Raw genomic sequence first — 21,274 nt, forward strand, 5'->3', positions numbered from 1 at the left:
GGATTGTACATTTTCAAAATTTTCGAGAAAAAAGTGAGAATTTTTCAATTTGAGTTCAATGACTATTTGACCATTTCCAGACCTACCAATTCGAACACTTCAAGCAATTTCATGTTATCATGTACTTGTCAATATTCTCCACTATTTCCCTGCTTTTATATCAGATTCAGCATTCAAAATATATCAATTTATTGTTTGTACCAGCCATGTTATTATTTACCACCCAAACTTGTATACTAAATATGGTAATTTTATTTCAACTCACTATTATTGTCATGGGCAAAAAAACTTCAAAAAAGACAGATTTCCTTTTTTCGGCAGTTGCTGTAGCACTGCGATTAGCTGCGGGAGGGTGTAAGTGCTGAAAAACAGTTGATATTATAAATCATAATATTTACAGTAAGAGTCGTAATAGAAGTGGACAGTATGAAACTGGTTCTACAATTCATGGAAACTATTTATTTGATTTTAAATGTCATTCTATTGATAATTATGGGAATACGATCGAAGATGGGAAAATTGAAAATCAATCAATATATCGTTTGTCGAGTTGTCAATTCTCTTATATTGATTGCAAGTTTCAATGTGAGTTCGGATAGTTTCAACAACTCATAAACTCCCTTTTGATAACATCCAGATATCTCTCCTCTTCTTCGTCTCCAAACAACTACTCTTTCCAACCGTCGAGAATCCTGAGGATATCATCGAATCAGAAGTGTATACATTCAACTTCTACTATCTCTCCTTCTTCTGGATTATCTCTGTTTATATCTGTTATTCTCTACCAGTACAGAGATTAGTGATAAGACAAGACACGCCAACGGAGAGAGTACAAGTAGTCACAGTGCTGACAATTGTGAAACCATAGAATTCAAATTGAGAATAATTTATGTTTGTCTCTTTTTTTTGAGCCTATAATTTCAAATAGCATTTGGAAACAATATTTATGAAAACACGAATGTTTATCTAATTTTTTCCTCAAATTCTACAAGATCTGTGATTCTTTTCTAGCCGAGACCACTACAAGTCATTATAAGAACTCCGTCTTCCGATTTGTAGAGCGGGGGCGTGATTTTTGAGTAGAGTCTCTTTAAATATAAATTATTTAATATTTCTATTGAAAAGTCCATTAGTATCTTTTTTTCTGTAATAGAAATTATGGAATTGATTTTTTTAATTGAATGCAAACGTATTTATTGTTATCACCAAATCATCGCGAAATTATTATCCCAAAAATTTTCCAATTACAGGGACATATGAGAACAGGATATCATAGCTGTCCAAGAAATTCCCAATACTTTCTGAAAAAAGCGGATATTATGAGGATCCAAGTGTTAGTTCTCTTATAATCATAAAACACACAATGTGAACGTTTTTCTATTTAGGTCCTCATATAGACCAATCACCTTCGGAAAAAACTTTTTTCCCTCGATTAACTGTTTTTTTCCGTTTTTCCCAATAAATGAATCGAGGGAAAAAAGTTTTTTTCCGAATGTGAATAACCCCATTAATGTAACCATTGGCCAGCATGATGTTTCTTACAATCCGCTAAGTCTGAAGACACTCTCTGAAACTTCCGATTCTGAGAAAATTGAGAGTTTAGAGAAAATAGGAGATGTTGTTTCGCGCCTCAAAAACTTCTGTTTGAAAATTTTCGGATTCTTATCTCAGAAAATGTGGGCAAAGGCGCAAATAAAAGTAATCCGCTGCACTAATGCATTTTTTCCAACAATAAGAAACACTCATAAATTTAAATTCGTACCGACAGACCAAATCGGATTATTCTATATATAAAACGTGTGTGGGCTCTGTCTGTGGAATTGTCTGTCCGTTTTCCAGGATTTCCGCAAGATTTTTGAGAAATAAAAAAGAGAGCACACCATCGGCAAAATTCGAACCCTTGCCCTCTCAGACACAGACGTGAGCGTTAACCACTCGGCCACCACAGGTGAACCGCTGTGGATCCTATATGTGATCGCGCGGTGGCGTATATGCAGCTAGAAAGAATCAGGGTTGTGTCCTATATGTGTCCATATGGATCCACGCGCGGTCGGCCGAAAAGCGTGTGGCGCATATGGACCGTATATGGATAGCACATCAACATTAATTCTACCAACCGTATTTGGTTGATTATTGTGTATGAAACGCTATAAAGGCCTAATTCATTGTTGTAATTGTTATGTTATGCTATAATGTTGTTTTACTTTTCCTTTTTCAACTTGTTCACTTTCCATTTCTCGGACTTGTACATTTTCTCCGTTTTTTCTCAAAGTTCTTAATTTTTAACAGATAATGGCAATACTTCGTGAAAAATTGAAAACCACACAGGATTTCATATTTAAAAAAATTAGATTGGCGGTTATAAAACAATTTTTGCTGCTCGGGCTTTTCTTTTAACTCTGAAAGAAAAATTATACCCGTCGATGAAATTCGAAGCCTTTTATTTTGACTTTACTTCGGTATGACAACTGCTTATTTTCTTACCTTTAAATCCACCTGAAAAATATGATTTCTTAACATACCGAAGTAAAGAAAAACACAAGAATCGAACTTCTCAACATAAAGTAAAACTCAAAGTTACTTGAGAAAACGACAAGTTTTCTATTGAAAAAAGAAATTTCCGCATATTTAAATATTTTTATTTTTACTTTTGAAGTTAGCCATCTTCTGTTTTCAGCAAAAAGAATGAAGAAATTCGCTGAAAAACTACGAGAAACGGAGAAAATGGGCCCGGACTTATAAAAAATAATGTCGCGTAGATTTACGGTAAACAACACGCCCACGTGTAATTCCGGAGCGTCGTTGCGGCGGCCGGCCGCTAGGCTCAAATATGGACCATATATGGAACGTATGTGGATGCTATATGGATGCACGCGCGGCCAGTACACAGAAAAGACGACAGCACATATACGCCACACGCGCGGTCCACGTTTCATTTGGGGACACATATAGGACGCTATATGCACACTTTCACATATAGGATCCATCGCGGTTCACCTGTGACGTGAACACTTTTCTGAAAGGTGTGAACGGGAAAATAAGAAGATGTCCGCCGAAGGCGGGGTAGCCAGACTGGTAACAAATATGATGAAAACCTACTACGCATTAGCTTTTTTGCAAGTTTTGCAATTTTTCTAATTGGAATTCTGGCATTCTAATAACTCACGTAGAAAATTCCCTGCTGCGCTCGCCTGAAAAAAATATTTTTTTCTTCTTTGCTACTTCAAAGCTTTTTTACCAATTTCGTGTCTAGTTCTTGGAGTGTATATCCTAGGCCACCGACTGCAATGAATGAATAAATTTTATTTCGACTGATTGAAATCCTGACACTCTAATAACTTACTTTGTTTAATCTGTCTTTGAACGTTTTCCTGAAAAAAAGTATTTTGCTAAGCTTCAAAATTGTTTTGATAGTCTTACCTGAGTTTCGGTAGTTTTCTCACTCACAATTTTGGCAGGTGTTTCGAGACGATCCTGAACAAAAAAAAGTCATAGAAAAAAAACTTTCTTACCTCTGTCTTTAGTATAACAGGGTCTCTTTCATTCGGAGGGGCAGCCTCTGCCATGTGTACATGGTAGAGTACCAAAACGAGGAAAAATATTATTTTCATTCTTTAGAATGTACGGATCATGTCCCCACCGGTGCCCTTTTATATTGATGGCACTGTTCAATTGAAGAATCTGTCAAAAAAATGAAAAGTTGGAAATTTTCGAAAACTTTCTAAAACTTTGAGGATTACGATATGCGCCATTTGCTCTGTTGCTTGGTCAATTTTTACATTTTTCGACTATTTATTCATTCTCCAGTAGGATTCATTGAACAGCAAACTAAAAAAACTGAGAAATATACAACTGACAATTTGAGACCTTCTAATTCAAAATTTCTCAATTTTCCCCCCACTACCTGTAAAACTTGATCGCTCACAACAAAACTTGACGGTAATGTAAGAGAATTAACGAAAGACTATATCATGGGTGAGTATACCTCATTACTTTCATGTGTATTGCGTCTGAAATGTGTCCGATTCCCTGAAACTTATTTTGAAAGGTAGCTGAAATTTCCAGTAAAGTTGGCATAATATTTTTTGTACAAATCGATCTGTTAATTCTGTCGATCATCAATTTTTCCTGACTATGATTTGAAAATCCGGAAACAGCTGTTTATTTTTAAGTACATAAAACATGAACAATTGAGTTCTTTTTATTTTTCGAACTCAGCTTGTCTAGAGCTTTCATTTGAAATTAATCATACCTAGGTTCGGGTCCCGCCACGAAATTTGGATTTTTGGGTTACTGTAGTTTTTTTCCGGTGGGACATATCTTGTTTGGTTTTTTCACCATCAAAGTTACTTTTAAACCATTGTTGTTTTATGTAACTGTTGTGTCAATCTTATACCAAATTACTCTCAATCAGAATTTGAAGTTATCAGCTAAAACAACCGAGCACACTTTTTTGTACCGGATGCTTGTTGCACAGTTGAACTATTCCTATTCATGAGGATTCCTAGTTTCGATTCCACTTTTTTTAATATTCAAACTGACTGAATAGGAGCCAAAACGCCAGAATGTAACATTTGGTTTATCACGTACCTGTGGGTGGATTTCAATGGAACAACTCAGCAGGAGGTTATGAAAGGGCACCGGTGGGGGGACATGCTCCGTACATTTGCAAAAATGACTCTTTGACTCAAATTCGAAGTTAAGCGGCTTGTTTTCCAACAAAATCACATAGAAATAGTTGAAAATTCGAATAGTTACAGGTTTTCGAAACTTTTCGAAAATTTCGAAACCGGTTTTTCTACCGTGGCGCGTTTAGACTTGCTTGAATTTCTATGAAAACTGTATTTTTAAATTCAGCTCGTCAAGACGCTTCAAATGTGTATAATCATGACATAGTTTAAAAATGTTCGAATTTTGACCATCCGTGATACCAATTTCAGAAAAATTAAAGTTTGTCAGAATACAGTCATGATTATACTCATTTGAAGCGTCTTGAAAATCTGAATTCAGAAATATTGTTTTTATTTGATTTGGAGCAAGTCTGACAGAGTTACGATAGAAATTATGAAATAGAAGCTCTGTAATTATTTGCATTTCAAAAATTTTGCTGTGATCTTCGCAGGATTTTTACAGCAATTGTAACAACTTGGTGTGAATTTTGATTTCTATTCATCAAATATTATATTTTCAACCAAAAATAACCAACAACGACCATAGACCAGTTCCCATTCCAAACATTAGACACCCTTTTGATTGGATTATAATTTATTTTCTTATAAATGTTGTTTCTAAGTGCGATTCCAAATTATATGCTTCAAAAATAAGTGACAAGTATAAATTATTCTCGATTCGAATTCTTTGATTCTCAATTCTCAACATTGCATTACAAATTTACAGGTATTCAAAGATGTCTGGAAAAAAGTAGTTTGGGTTATATAAGGAAATTTGTAAACTTGAAAATTGATAAAACGCAAAAAAGACGCTTCGAATGAGTATAATTATGCCTAGGTTCTACAAAAGAAACATTAGACACCCTTTTGATTGAATTATAATTTATTTTTTTCATAAATGTTGTTTCTAGGTCCGATTCCAAATTATAGGCTTTGAAAAGTATCTCAATTCCAATTCTTTCACTCCCAATTGGAATTTCAATAAAAAATAAAAACATGGCTTAACTTTCCAAAAATCTGGAAAACTCGGCCATATTTTGAACCCAGTCATGATTATACTTATTCAAAGAGTCTGGAATTGACATGCTAGAAGACTTTATTCATTTTATAAGATAAAATAAAAAAGCAAGATTAGACAGAAAATAAGCGGAGTAAAAAATAATATCATCAATAAATTGAAACGCAAAAAAGTTATTTTTAAAAAATCGGTGATTAATTTTTTGTTGGCAATTGGAGCAGCTTGCAGTAAGGAAGCAGAAGAAGAAGGAATGTTTTAGAGAAGGCTGAAAAAACACAAACTTTATAGGATTACGGTACTTTTCGTTTCAAGACCCCTACCTCGATTTCAGTGTTCCATTTGCATAGCATCTCAAAAGGAACTTAGCATCATCATAAGCGTCAAAAGTGCACGGAACAATGACATATTCTCCAGGAGGCACACGGAAACGTACAGTAACCTCACGGGTGTTCACGAATACAGTAGTCCGAGCGATCGGACGATTTTGAGCGAAAAATTGGGCGGTTAGAGGGCTCCGAGCCCCAGTGGCAGAGTAAATGGACACTCCGATCGGCAATAAATCTTTACCCTTGGATCGGAGCTCCCGGCGGTTTTTCTGAAGAACCGCCACGATTACTGTAACGTTTCCGTCTTCTTCGATTGACGACGCCGGCGCGGAGAAGTAGGTTGAGTACTGTGGATTCTTAGGGTAGGTGGATGGGTTGTTGTTGCAGCCGCCTGCGGTGCCTTTTCTGAAATTTTCAATAACTTGATGTAGGTTTATAAAAAATAGAAAAAATCGGCAATTTTTGGTGCAAAGATCATAATAGGTGAAAAATTTGGTAAGTTAGAGATTTTTGAAAATTTTCGAAATTCTTCGAAAATATGATATTCCTTAAACCGTCATAAGTCTGTCAGATCTAATTTTTAATTAAATAATTAAATTCAGCACATTAAGACGGTTTGAATGAGTATAATCATGCCTATATTCCGACAATTTTAGACTTGCTGGCGCGCCTTGGACGCGTTTTTTGGAAAATGATGCATCTGTTCAGTTTTTGGCGGTTTTTCTCTGATTTTTTATTGAAAATTGTTATTTTCAAAGTTTTGGACACCAGACATAATAATTTTCGACTGAAAACCAATGAAAACCAGTCAAAAATTGATCAAATGCAAATTTTCCAAAAAACGCGTCCCAGGCGCGCCAGACAGTCTAATATTGTCGTTTTTGGCTGTAAAACATTTGGTAAAACATGCAAAAAGTGCGTATGACGTTTAAAGTTTGAAAAAATATTGTTTTCAATCAAAAAAACCGCTGAAAATCGTCTAAAATTGGTCAAGTGCACCATTTTTTTTAACGCGTCCAAGGCGCGCCAGCTAGTCCAAAATTGCTGGAATATAGACATGGTTATACTCATTTGAACCGTCTTAACGTGCTGAATCCGAATTTTTGATTAGAAATTAGTTTGTAGCAAGACCAAGAAACTTATAACGATTCAAAGATAAAAATTATTGAAACTTTTCAAAAAGCTCTATCTTTGTGAATATCCATCCGATTTTTTTGATTTTTAGCTCAAAATATAGCAAATTTTTTACTCAAAACTCACTTGGAACTCCACTCGCCGTCCTCCATCACTTCATGCCATTGATGTTCCTCTTCTGGCGACGTCTCAGTCGCCCGATTGACTCCAGTCATTTCAGCGATCTCATCGAATATTTCAGCAGTCAGATTGCATGCTTCCATTTGGGTGAAATTCGCGAAAAAGTCCTCAAATGACATCCAAAACTCGCCGTCTCTCGCGAATTGTACATCGATCTGTTTTTTTGTGGCCTCGTCGATTTTCGACCATTCCGGGGACCCATCACTCCACGCGCCGTTCCATTCCTGAAAATCTGTCTGTCTGTCTGTCCGAATATCCGGATGTCCACCACCTACCTTCTCATTTCCCCATGGATTCCGTAGTCTCATTAGTGTCAAGTCCTGGCCGTAATATTGGATACTGTGGATAGCAGTGATACTGTAGGCGTGACCGCACACAAGTCCGTTGCGCAGTTGAGCCTCTTTGATGTTCGCGTCGGCCTATAAGAAGGTAAAATTATGATTTTTGAATTTAGGAGGATGAGAGCTTTCAGAAAAGTATAATCATGCCTATATTCTGAGAATTTTGATTTTTGACCCTGACGGGAACCAAAATTTCGAAAATTTTAAATATTGGCATGATTATACTCATTTGAAAGGTCTTGTCACCCTGAATCTAAAAATACGAACAAAAATTAATTTGGAGCAAAAACTAAGAAGATACGGTAGTTATAGTCAAGAGATCAGAGCGCAGAGACACCAGACACTCTGCGTCTCTAACCCCAAAATTCAAAATTTTCAGAATATATGCATCATTATACTTTTCTAAAAGCTGAGAACATGTTGAGTAAAATTTGAGTACTAATATGTCTTCAAAACTATCAAATTTCAAAATTTCAGAATTTTCCGATTTTTTGAAAAAAAAATTGAAAATCTGAAATTTTCAGAATATAGCCATGATTATACTTTTCTGAAAGCTCTCAGTTTTTTCATTCTGATAATTTATGTTTCATGGGTCCTGACACGAAATCAAGGGGGTTCCTCTAGCTGGAGCATTTTCGAAAATTTTCGAAAACTCTACCTTTCCAAGTTTTCAACCGATTTTTATGGTTTTTTCACCAAAATTTGCAGAATTTCTTCTATTTTTTTATAAACCTACATCAATAGAGCACCCAAACAACGATCCCATCTCCATTCCCTTCACCAACGCCGCCAATACAGTAGCCTTATCACTTTTCCGCAAATCGAAGTACTCAGTGAGACCGCCCGTGAAATCTTCCAACGCCTCGGCCGTCGTTCCACCGTCCAAATTCTCGTATCCTCCGTGTAGCTTCGCGTACGCCTTCTCAACGAGAGCACTCCAGAATTCGGTGTTATCCGCCGAATGGAGATAGTACAACTTGTTGTTGACAGTCGGGAGACGGTCGTCGACAACCACGTCGACCCACTTACCGTAGTGCCAGAATTGGAAGTGGAAGATCCCTAAAATGGAAAATTTGGGTTATTTTAGGGTACCTGACAAAAAATCTTGGAAAAATACTCAAAAACTGATGAGTTATGGAATTTCGAAAATTTTCGAAAATTTTCGAAAATTGAAAATTGACCATAATTTTCTTAAATCTGAATTTTGGCTTAAAATGCTGGAAATCGTAAGAAATTTACGTAAAAATTAAATCCAATCAAACAGCATCATCAAAACTACAGTAACCCAAGTTTAAAGGTTTAAAGGCGCATGAGTTGGTCAAAATCTGAAAATTTTAAAAATTTGGCCAAAATATGTCATGATTATACTCATTTGAAAGGTCTTGACGCGCTGATTTTGAATATTTAAGTCAAATTTCATAAAAAATCAATTCTGTTAGAGTTACAACCTCTTTTCGGACTTCCAGATTTTTGAAAAGTTTCGAAAAGTTTCGAAAATCCATAACTTTTTTATTTCTCAACCGATTTTTCTGATTTTTAGCTTAAAATAAACCTCAAAACCAGGAATTTTCGTAAAAATAATTTCAGTAAAAATGTGCCACAGAAACTACAGTAACCCAAGTTCAAAAGCTCAAATCTGAAAAAAAAATTTTCGAAAAAAAAAGTCTCAACCGATTTTTTTGATTTTTGGCTTAAAATAACCGTATTTTTTTTGAATATTTCATTGAAAGCAAACAAACCCGCATAATTCTCCGTAAAACTCTGATTCGGGGGCACAATTCGATAGAACAACGCGTCATACAGCGTAATATTCGCCAATGCCGCCAAGAACCAACAGTCACCAAGTGCTCCCTGCTTCACATCGAATCTCGACTCGCCTTGAGTAATCAGCTGTGGATTTGCAATGATCTCCCCAGGTCGTTTCCAGATAATTCTCTCCCGTGGTGGGGTACGGTAGTAGAGAGATGCGGCAGTGGCCGGGAATTCAGGATCCTCAAAAAGCGTCTTGTTACGCAGACATTTTTCACGTTCGGTCTCGAAGTCGAGACCGTAATCCGTGGCAGTGGAGTAGACGTGCTCGTCAGGGGACGTGGGGCTGGTTACGGTAGGTTTTGGCGCCACTGGCTTCACGGTGGGCGTGGCGGGCGCCACGGGCGCCGCGGGCGCCGGTTTCACCCCTGGAGGCCCCAAAGGCTTCCCACCAAAGTCCAACTCCTGTACCACCGGCTTAAACTTATGAATCTTCCTTTTCTTCCCACACTTCCCACTGATCATTTTATCCAAATACACTTTTCCAGTGTTTCCCAAATTATTATGAAGGCCCCCGAAATTGAAAAAGTCGTTTCCCCGAATCGCGCCCATAATCCGCCCGTTTTCCGGATTGATCCGCCCAAAATGATGGACGAAATCGCGGACGTGACGGTCGACGACTTTTTCCATGTCTCCGGACAGCATGAAGTTGGTTAGAGCCTCTCCGCTGTGCTTGTGACGACGACGTATGTGACGCATGATGTTTTTGATGTCGCGACCGCCGAATCCGTCGAAAAGACCTGGAAATTTGGGTTTAGCGGGGTGGAATTACTATATGACACAGAATTTACAATTACTGTAGTCAGATTTTCGGATCTGACTACAGTAACCCAAATATTTAAGTCGCTATGGCTATATGTATTTTTCATAGTAAAACCGTTCAAAATTAAATAAGCTAAACGAAAAATTACTGAAAAATGTCACATTTGCACAAAGTTACAGATTTTCGAAACTTTTCGAAAATTCAAGAAATCACTAAAACTACCGTATCTCCCTGAATTTTGCTCCAAATCGATTTTTAAGCATATTTTCAGATTCAGGGTGACAAGACCTTTCAAATGAGTATAATCATGCAGATATTTAAAATTTTCGAAATTTTGGTACCCCCGGGGGTCAAAAATCAAAAATTTTCAGAATATAGTCATGATTATATTTTTCTGAAAGCTCTCATTCTCCTGAATCCAAAAATCATAATTTCAGTCGGCTCACCCTTCATCCGACACCCCAATCCGTGATTTGCTCGGGTCTTCGGCGCCTTGCTCACAGCCACTTCTTTCCCATCGGGTGTCACCTCGTCTTCGTCATCTTTCATGTATTCCGCATAGTTCAGTTCAAAATCTGAAATACAAAATTGCTGGAAAAGAAGCGTCAAAGGCGCGACAGCCAAATTACTGAAATTTCGATGATAAAACCCTTAAAATTAACCGTGTTCACTCAGAATTTTCATTTTAAACAACGCGTCAAAGGCGCGCCAAACAACAGAGTTTCAACGTTTTGAGGTTGTTTTCACATTTTTGTAGAAAAATGCGTCAAAGGCACGCCAGACAACAGAATTTTCACGTGTCACAGTTTTTTCCGGAAAAACGCGTCAAAGGCACGCCAGACAGTTGTGGTTTTTCGATGATAAAACCCTTAAAATTGGCCGTTTTCACTCAGAATTTTCAGAAAAAAACGCGTCAAAGGTGCCCCAGACTCCAGATTTTTAAGGAAAAAACGCGTGAGAGGCGCGCCAAACAACAGAGTTTCAGAGTTTTTTCACATTTTTGTAGAAAAACGCGTCAGAGGCGCGCCAGACAGTTGTGGTTTTTCGATGATAAAACCCTTAAAATTGACCGTTTTCACGCAGAATTTTCATTTTAAAAAACGCGCCAAAGTCACGCCAGCGCCTACCTCCAGAACCTTCATTTACCATCACCGGATTGGATTCCACAACTACCGCTGACCCATTAATAGTTCTCACGACTCGATGAGTACTACGGTGCTCCACAAAAGTCTCAGTTACCGTAACCACGTCGCCGTGGTTACTGTAGCTAACCGTCTTACTGTAGTCGACGGTACGGTTGGACATAGCGAATGGAAGAAAATGGCGGTGGGTTATCAGTAGCCGTGTATGGAATGGAAAAGGGGGAGCTGGCGCCAGGGAGCCAGCACCGTCTAACCGTCTGGCACTCTCTCTCCCTCTCTATAACTCATTTAGGCGTGTATATGCTCAAGAAGGAAGTAGAGGAGAAGATGCACTTGGTAAGGGGGAATACGAAAATTGGTTTTGCTTCTCCTTTTTTTCCTTTTTAGGAGATGGAGGGATCCTTGGACTCTTCCATTATTTAGATGAAAGGGGGACAATAGGAATGGGGAGGAGCAGACTAGAGAGAGAGGCATAAATGAGTATTCAGCTAAGTGGTCGTTAATTTGACTGGAAAAAATTGGGGGATTTCGGATCGTTTTTGTTGAAAAAGTGGTTAAAATTGGTCGAAATTGGTTAAAATCGGTTGAAATCGGTTGTGATCGGGTTAGATCGCTTAAAATCGGCTAAAAATATGTAGAATCCTTGAATTTTATAAATATACATCATTTTTATAGTCAAATAGTTGAAAAATTCTGACTACGCGTCAAAGGTGCGCCAGTAATTGGAAAAACGCTCAAAAAGTGAAGGTTTTGATGGAATTTTTCAGCAGGACCATCATGTTTACAATAGTCAGGTCGTAAATTTATGAAAATCGCGGTTTTTCGGTCAAATAACCATTGAAATCCGTCGAATTTGAACAATTCAGCCAATTTTCAAAAACGCGTCAAAGGTGCGCCAGAATTGGAAAAAAGCTCAAAAAGTGAAGGTTTTGATGGAATTTTTTCAGTAAAATCATTATTTGCATGGGATTCACCCCTAAAATAAAATGAAAATTGCAGGGTTTTTGTCAAAAAAAATTCCCTATAAAACGTTTTAAATTTTCTCAAAAAACTGGTGGCAAAACGCCCCGAAGCCAGAGCGTTGACATGACTCCAGTGAGAAAAATTGAACCGCCACAACTCTTCCATTTTTAGTTTTTTTTTCAGTTCTGATCAGTTTTTCCAATTGAATGCGTTAAAACCATTCCAAATGAACCTCAACACATCAAATTTTGAAACACTTCGATTTTTTCCGATTCTCCCATAAATTCTGCGTCGAATTATATAAAAAAATTAGAAACTGTAAGAAAAATAGTTCCTAATAATCAAAATACTGAATATTCAATAAAATAGTGACTCACCATCGACCGGACTCCGATAGATCTCCTGATCGACTAGTTTCGCATGGTTCGCCATTGAGAGAGTTCTGGAAATAGTTCATAATCAAAATATTCAGGCAAAACAATAAAAACACGGTTGTAAAATATAAAACCCTAAAAAGAGAGCAAAGTTTATATTAAAATTGGCAAAAACAACAACACAGAACGAACGATAACGAATAGAAGAATGAGAAAAAGAGTGAGGAGACGCAGATAGTGAAAGACATGAATCAAAAATTGGTTGGGAAATAGATAGACAGATGGGGAAGGACGGGGTGTGTTGATGTTGATGTTTGTGTAGTAGTAGAGAGGGAAATGGGGAACGATTATAAGTGAAGGGTGTCTAATTCGAGATAATTTGAAATGAAATTGGGTTTGGGCACTTAAGATCGACAAAGATCGATAAAAATCGGTTGAGATCGATTAAAATTGACTAAAATTAGTTAAAATCGGCAAAAATCGTCTAAGATCAACTAAAATACAAATTTTATGCTATCCAAACCAATCTTAGCCAATTTCAGGCAATATTAGAGTAAAAAGCAAACAAAATTTTTGTAAGGGTTTCACCATATCCATATTTGTTCTGATTACCTTAATTTTTATATCGCTAGATAGCTCAAGTCTAGAACTCTATTTTTGTAGTTGACCACTTTTTTGTACAGGCACTCCCTAGAGAGTTATGGTCGTTTTGAGACGACAGCTGAAAATCGGGAGAAATTACATTGTCAATACGTAACTCTCTAGGGAGTGTCCGTACAAAAAAGTTGTCAACTACAAAAATGGATTCCTATTTTTGGTCTTTTCGATCCCATAAAAAGTTATTTTGTGAGACAGTTAGTTTTGCGGCGGTACTGTACCTGAAAAATTGGATTTTTTTGATTAAAATTTAGATTTTTTGGCGAAAATTGCTGAAAAACTTCTTGATTTAAATTTAAGAACATCAAAATACTTGAAAAAACCAAGATGGCACAGCAGTCATTGGATTTTTGCAAAAACGCGTCAAAGGTGCCCCAGGTAGTATAATTCAATCGAAAAATGTGGAAACGATTTTTTCATTCAGTATTTCACCCAATTTTACTAATCTTATGTTTTTGAACAGTTCGAACCTAGAACTCCATTTTTGTAGTTGACCACTTTTTTGTACGGATCCTTATTGAGAAGTTACAGCGAGTTTAAGTGTTCTATGTCCCAAAAAAAGGCAAAAAATTGTTAAAAATGACACTACATGGTACAAATAGGTTTAAATCTGGACTTCTAATAGTCATTTTTGTCAATATTTGCTATTTTTGATAATTTGTATCTGAAAAATGTGCAAAAAATGCTCTAAAATATTCATTTTTAGGAGAATTTGAGATTTTTGAAGATTCGGAAAGCTCAAAATTGTGAAAAATAGGTCTAAAATGCTTCTTTTTGGCTCATTTTCAAAATTTCAGCATAAAATTGCCTTTATTTCTACTTACATCTAGAGATTTCCTCATCTCTGCAAATGTCGGACTTATTTTTTCATAATTATCTGCATAATTACCCTCCTTAAACTAATTGAGCCCATTTTTTCTGTTCCACCACCTCCAGAAACTCCAGAACCCCAGGAAATCCACCGGAAGTCTGGAGGAACTTGCAAAAAGAAACAAAAAGAAAAACAATGTCTCAAAACGGCCCAAAAAATGGAAAAAGAAGGAAAAATTCTACTGGAGTAAGGCAAAAAAAAGAAATGGAGAGGTCAGACAGTCATAGAAAATTTGGAAAAAGAAGAAAAAAAGAGAGAAAAAGAGAGGCAAATGTGTTGTTGTGTTGGTTTACTGGTCAACGGCAACGACAACGACGGCTGCGGGAAAAAAAGAAGAAAAAAAAAAGAATGAAGAAAGGGAGAAAACGGGGAGAGATATATAGGAGAGGGGACCCTTTCCGACCAAAGCGCATGAGTCATTGTGATGAAATGAGTATTAGGAAATGCGGAATGAGATGGTGACATGCATAATGTGATAGAGGATAAAGGGGGGTCCCTTGTTTTGAAATCGGTGTATGAAAAAGTGATGTCATGGGAGGTCTAGGGGGAGATGACCTGACTGAGCTTAGAGATCTTAGTAGGGGCATTAATATAGAATGACAGTACTACTCAAAAGAATGTCAACTTTGGCCGTTTTCAATTGAAAATGCCCAAAGTGTGTCCTGGTAATACGGATTGTCCCATCAAGTAGACTTTTAATGAATTATACAGAACATAGGTAGACATTCATTTTTATAATTGACAACTTTTTTCGACAAAGTAATTTCATCAACAAATCGACCAATTTCAGTGCAAATTAGTGCGATTTTTGAGCTGTTGTCTTAAAATGGCCATAACTCTTTAGGGAGTGTCCGTACAAAAAAGTTATCAACTACAAAAATAGAGCTCTACCTTTTCTGTATCATTCATTAAAAATCTACTCTATGCGACACTCAGTATTACCATGACACACTCTCAAAGTTGGGCATAAATAATAAGGGACCTGAGAAAACGGTAACAATGAAACATATGCCATATGACTTCACAGGTTTCATAGGAATGCCATTGTTTAGTAAACCTTCTATTTAAGCTAAAAATTCTATGGTACACCGTTTTTTATCTAGTCATAATTGAGTTACACTTTCTACATGCTGGATGTAGAAAATTTCTCGCTAAAGAACGTCCGTGCAAAAAAGTTGTCAACTACAAAATTGATTCTCTCTAACTTTCATCTAGATACCCAGCAAAAAGTGAAATAAGCGTCAGTTTTCCACACTGGAAAATATAAGCATTCCTTTTCTTTTAGGAAAAAATAACCGTTTTAACAAAGCGAACTCTTTTTATAGGACCGAAAGTCAGTTTATTGTCTTATGATAAAAAGTAACTTTTGTTATCACAGGTATCCTTGAAAAACAATTTGACCCTCACAAATGTTGAAATATTGACTTGTTTACACAACAAAACTATAAAAACTTTTAGACTATATAACTATGTGTGTACAAATAAACAATAAGTCATAAGCTATAGCTATTCTTGTAGTTGACCATTTTTTGTAGGGAGACACTATTTTGGAAGTTCCAGGCTTTCAAAGTGAAAAACTCCAAAGTTTTGCTAATAGGCACTGAAATTTGTCGGTTTCGGGGAAAAACTTGCTGGTTTTGAGCTTAAATTAACCCAAATGATAGGAAAAACCTACAAAAAATAAATTGTGCTTACAGAATCGGGATATGTAGTCTATGTGCGTTTCAAATAGCTTTCTAAAGATCTAAAAATTTCAAAAGCTTGGTTTTAGTTTTACTACTCCTTCGAACCGTCTAGACCAGCTGGTTTCAAAACAATAATTTAAAATCCGGTTGGATGAAATACAACTCTGATTTTGATATACATACTACACAGAAAAAAAGAAGAGGAGTCTTACCGTTGCACACTTTTAAACAATGCTATTTTTGAACATCATCTTCCATATTTTGAGAAAAAAACTGACATTCTAAACAAAGAGAACATTATTTGTACCCCTGTCTACCAGTTAGTACCATGACTATAGGAAAATCATAACTTTTGCAATCACAGTTATCCATGAAAAACAATTTTACCCTAACAAATGTTGAAATATTGACTTGCTTACACAACAAAACTATAAAAACTTTTAGACTATATAACTATGTGTGTACAAATAAACAATAAGTCATAACCGATAAAACTATATGCGAGAAAATAAAAATGATTCATGTCTGTGATGATGATGTTGGTGGAGAAACACTGTTTGTCTCGGTAAAAAGCACAATTTTAGGCGTCCTGGTGCGCCTGTGGCGCGTTTTTAGAAAAATGATACATCTGCCTAATTGTTTACAGTTTTTCATCGGTTTTTTTCAATTGAAACTATAATTTTCAACATTTCAATTTTTGATTATTGGTTTTTAACGTGAAAATTGAGAATTTTAGAGTTTTTAAAACGTTGTTTTTTCTTTGGCTCCCTCACAGTCTATAATGTTTTTCGAAAAAAATTTCACGTCTTGACCGTACCCCATTTTTTTCGACCTTAAGTTTCCCCATTCCCAAAAACTAGTCATTTCTTCTCATAACTTCCTTGTGAAGAATATTTTCATAAAACATGACGGATACCAATAAGACTGACGAAGATGGTGGCACAAGGAAGAGGTACCCAAGGTAATAGGTGGACATCTGGACAGACAGATGGACAGACAGACAGACAGACACGTCAGAATTTTTCAGTCTAAACCCTCAGGTGCCGTTTGACGCGGAAATTTCGAATAATTATTTGATCGCTTTCGGTGATTTTTCACATTTTTTCGATGAGGAAGAGAAATATAGTCGGAAATCAGCTGGGAGTAACGATGAGACTAGTGAGAAGAGTCCGACGTCTCCTGATTCTGATTCTGAATCCAATTCAGAATCCAATAAGGAGAATGAAGAGGGGAAAGGGAAGGAAGCGATCGAGGTGGAGTTGGAGACAAAGAAGACGATGCCGTTGAGACGGGCGAGGGATCCGGCGAATCGGACACCGTTGCAAGGTTGGTCATACCCGGGTTACTGTAGTTTAAAGGCCATAAGGGTCGAAAATTACAAATTTTTGGATTCAAGTCGTGATCACACTTTTCTGAACCCCAAAAACCTCCTGATTCCGAATATCATAATGACAATTAATGGTGGTCGAGTTTTGGTGGCCTAGGATCCCGAAATTCAGCCATCACTAAGGTTTTTGGAACTTTATAGGGATTAATCATTCAAAAAGTATGGAAGAATATCAAAAGTTAGATCAATAAAACCTAGAAAAAAATTTTGAAACGTTTTTTGTCTGAAATTATGTTTTCAGATGTTACCTAACTTTTTGCGTCAAAAATCATCAGAACCACACTCATCTTGTCGTCGGCGTCAATTTGAGCTTTATTTTGACCAAATTTAGGCATTTTTAGACCTTTTAAGGAATTTTTAAGCCAATTTTTAGTACATATTCAGGAGTTTTCAAGAATGTTGAACACATTACCTCTTATTTCTTCCAGATGCCCCACAAATCTGTCTCTCCTTTGGTGGTTGTGGATTCTTGGGATCTTATCAGTTTGGAGCGGCCAAGACAATATACGATCATGGAAAAGAGCTGCTGAAACGAGTCGTCCGGTACTCGGGGTGCTCATCGGGAAGTCTCGTGGCCACAATGCTCATTTTTAACCCGGAAAAGTGAGTTTTTTGAGTGGAAATTCGGATTTTACGTCAAATTTTGGGTTGGGAGGGTTTTCTGCATTTTGTCGTGCGATGTTTGCGTACATCCAGAACTACCGTAACCCAAAATTTCAAATTTAGAGTTAGACACCCAGAAAAAGACGTATAGACTCAGAATTTCGCGTAGAATTCAAATTTTAAATCTAAATGTGCTCCAGAATCCCCGAAGCGGTCGAGGAGATCTACAAAATGGCGGATGAGGTGAACGAGACGGCGCTCGGCGCAATGTCTCCCGGATTTGTGATTGGTGAACGTCTTCGGCGTGTCGTGGAGAGATTTGTGCCCGATGATGTATCAAAAGCGAATGATTTGCTCTATGTATCGGTTACGCGGCTCAAGGTACATACATAACTTTGTAGATCAAAATAGAAATTTTTTGAATTTTATTGATTTAGACATGGAAAAACGAGCTGATATCTCAATTCTACTCGAAATCCGATTTGATCGACTGCTTGATGGCTAGCTGCTACCATCCGATGTACTCGTCTGGACTGTCTGGAAAGGCGCCGATTTTGAGGGGAGAGGTACCCTGAAATTAGTTTTCTTAGAAAGAAAACTCTAATGTGAACATTTTAAGCTAAAATTCAGAAAAATCGGGTTAGAAATAAAAAAGTTGTGGATTTTCGAAAATTTTCGAAAATTTTTCAATTTTTGAAATTGATGAATCTCGGCCAGTTTTCAACGGTTTTTGTTAAAAATAATTTTTTTGTAATTAGAAAATTATGAGCTTTTAGAAAAGTATAAACACGCCTATGTTCTAAATATTTTGAATTTTGGGTACCCCGTCTGGTCAAAATCTGAAATTTTCTGAATTTAGGCATGATTATATTCATTCAAATGGTCTTGACGTGCTGATTTTGAAAATATAAATAAAATTGGATTTGAAGCAAAACTGCCCGAGTTACGGTAGTTTTAGCCAGGAGGTTAGAGTCCAGAGATACCAGACACTCTGCGTCTCTAACCCTAAAAATCAAAATTTTTAGAATATAGACATGATTATACTTTTCTGAAAGCTGAGAACGTGCTGAGTTTGATTTTGACACTGGTTTTTTTTCAAAAACGTTAAAAATTCAAATTTTCAGAAATTTCAGATTTTTTGAAAAAATTGAAATTCTGAAATTTTCAAAATTTTCAGATTATAGGCATGATTATACTTTTCTGAAAGCTCTTGGTTTTTTGATTCTGAATATTAAGGTTTCAGAGGTCCTGTCACCAAATCAAGGGGGTTACGGTAGCTGGGAGATTTTTTAAAAGTTTCGAAAATTTTTGAAAACTGTAACTTTTTTTTCTGAGCCGATTTTTATGAATTTTGGCTTAAAATTTTCAGAACTTTTTGCTTTTCCTAACCAAACCTGCTTCCAGGCCTACATCGACGGTGGTTACTCCAATATTCTACCCGAGTTCCTCGACAAACGCACCGTCTCGGTGACGGCGTTCGCCGGTGACGCCGACGTGTGTCCCGTCGAGAAATCGGCGCTCTTCAACGACTGGATGTTCGCATTCTTCAATCAGAACATGAAAATGACGTTTTCCAACGTGAAACGGGTGTCCAACGCGTTGTTCCCACCGCCACGTGGAATGCTTCAGAAGTATTATGAAGCTGGGGCCCAGGATGCGGAGAAGTTGTTGAAGGAGGCTGGGATGTGGAATGATTAGAGATAATTAGATAATTGAACTCAAGTACTATTAATTGGGGGTATACAGTATCCCGTGTGGATTTTCAAAATGATAAATTGGACATTTTAAGTTTTATACATATTTTCATTTGGTAAAAGGCGAGCAAAATGTATCTAAGGTTTAAAATGCTTACAGTTCTTAATTTTTACTCAAAAACCGATGAAAACTGTCACAAATTAATCGATTTTCCCTAAAACGCGTCCCAGGTACCCCAGACAGTCTGAAATTGCCATTTTTTGCGTTGCAGTGTGTTTTTTTGTTGTTTTTCTAAAAAATCATAATTTTCAGTTCAAGAATTGATTAAAAACAGCCAAAAATTGAACAAATGCACCGTTTTCACAAAAACGCGTCCCAGGCGTGCCAGACAGTCTAAAATTGCTGTGTTTGGGTGGAATTCATTTGGTAAAAAGGGTCAAAAACGTATTTAACAATAAAAATGTTTAAAAAATTATAACTTTCAATTAAAAACCGTTAAAAAGTGATCAGATGCATCATTTTTCAAATAACGCGCCTCAGGTGCGCCAGACAGTCCAAAACTGTCAGTTTTGGGTGGAAATCATTTGGTAAAAAAGGTTTAAAAATGTGTCTAACGTTTAAAATGTTAAAAATCATAATTTTAAAACAAAAAACCGATAAAAACAGTAGGAAATTGGACAGATTCATCATTTTTCAAAAATTTCGCTTCAGGCGCGCCAGCCAATATAAAATAGTTGTACCATAGTGTAATTTTGATGTTATTCAGAGTTTTTAAAAAACTTGAAGTGTTAATAATGACAAATGACAGGAATAAATGTTTCAAAGTGTCAAGATATCATGAAAAAACTGTAAATATAACTTTAAAAGTTTTTAGAAAATTTTTTAGAAGAATTTTTGTATTCTGTATCCAAAAAAACCCATTTAACCACTAATTAACACTTGTTGACCCCTCTCTTCTTTCCCAACACATGCCGCCAGTAGTCTGGTCCCTCAGAGATCATTGATGAGAGTGTAACATCTCATTTCTTTTTCTTCTTGTGCAAGAAGATATCCGCTATCCGTTGATCGACCAGAGACATGTCCTTCCATACTACTTTATTTCTTCTAATTATCGGATTGATAATTAGTCTAATTATCCTGACAACTATTATTCTAACAACACGGTGTAATTGTAACTACGATAAGCCTGTGTTGCATCCGAAATTTGCGTTTTCTGGTGGGTTTGAAAATTGTGTAATTTGGTCATTAAAAAATTAAAAAATTCACTGTCATTACCAATATTTTGAGCCTAAAAATCCTCAAAAACATCACCATTTCACCAAGTTAGGCTATTTTAGACTGTCTGGCGCACTTGGGACGCGTTTTTTTTTGAAAATAGTGCATCTGTTAAATTTTTGACTGTTTTTTATTGGTTTTTAAGTGAAAATCATGATTTTTGACATTTTAAACGCTAAACACATTTTGAAGCCGTTTTAGCCAATAATTTTCAGCGAAAAACCGTCAATTTTGGAATGTCTGGCGCACCTAGGACGCGTTTTTTGGAATATAGTGCATGTTCAATTTTTGATGGGTTTTCATTAGTTTTTTTAGATCTAAACATTGAATTTTCAGCACATTTTGGACCACGTAAACGTTTGACACCTTCCAAAGCAAAAA

The 21,274-nt window shown here is 36.5% G+C and overlaps 3 protein-coding genes across 3 annotated transcripts; 2 read left to right on the top strand and 1 right to left on the bottom strand.

Moving 5' to 3' along the window:
* Positions 1-275: 275 nt before the first annotated feature.
* Positions 276-868, top strand: GCK72_011559 (uncharacterized protein; the record flags this gene model as incomplete). The annotated part of the gene is made up of 3 exons (XM_003103970.2): positions 276-354; positions 401-585; positions 638-868. The coding sequence occupies 3 exons, from the start codon at positions 276-278 to the stop codon at positions 866-868; spliced, it is 495 nt and encodes a 164-aa protein (XP_003104018.2).
* Positions 869-6,004: 5,136 nt separating this feature from the next.
* Positions 6,005-11,546, bottom strand: GCK72_011560 (uncharacterized protein; the record flags this gene model as incomplete). Its single annotated transcript, XM_053728538.1, has 7 exons — positions 6,005-6,419; positions 7,275-7,552; positions 7,604-7,747; positions 8,406-8,728; positions 9,409-10,218; positions 10,688-10,816; positions 11,369-11,546. The coding sequence occupies 7 exons, from the start codon at positions 11,544-11,546 to the stop codon at positions 6,005-6,007; spliced, it is 2,277 nt and encodes a 758-aa protein (XP_053588115.1).
* A 5,292-nt stretch (positions 11,547-16,838) lies between these two features.
* GCK72_011561 (uncharacterized protein) lies at positions 16,839-19,621 on the top strand (the record flags this gene model as incomplete). The annotated part of the gene is made up of 6 exons (XM_003103877.2): positions 16,839-16,894; positions 16,961-17,259; positions 17,749-17,923; positions 18,124-18,304; positions 18,361-18,489; positions 19,328-19,621. 6 exons carry the CDS (start codon positions 16,839-16,841, stop codon positions 19,619-19,621), a joined length of 1,134 nt encoding a protein of 377 aa, XP_003103925.2.
* Positions 19,622-21,274: the final 1,653 nt, after the last annotated feature.

Source organism: Caenorhabditis remanei, chromosome III, assembly GCF_010183535.1.
Source record: "Caenorhabditis remanei strain PX506 chromosome III, whole genome shotgun sequence".
NCBI classification, from domain to species: domain Eukaryota; kingdom Metazoa; phylum Nematoda; class Chromadorea; order Rhabditida; family Rhabditidae; genus Caenorhabditis; species Caenorhabditis remanei.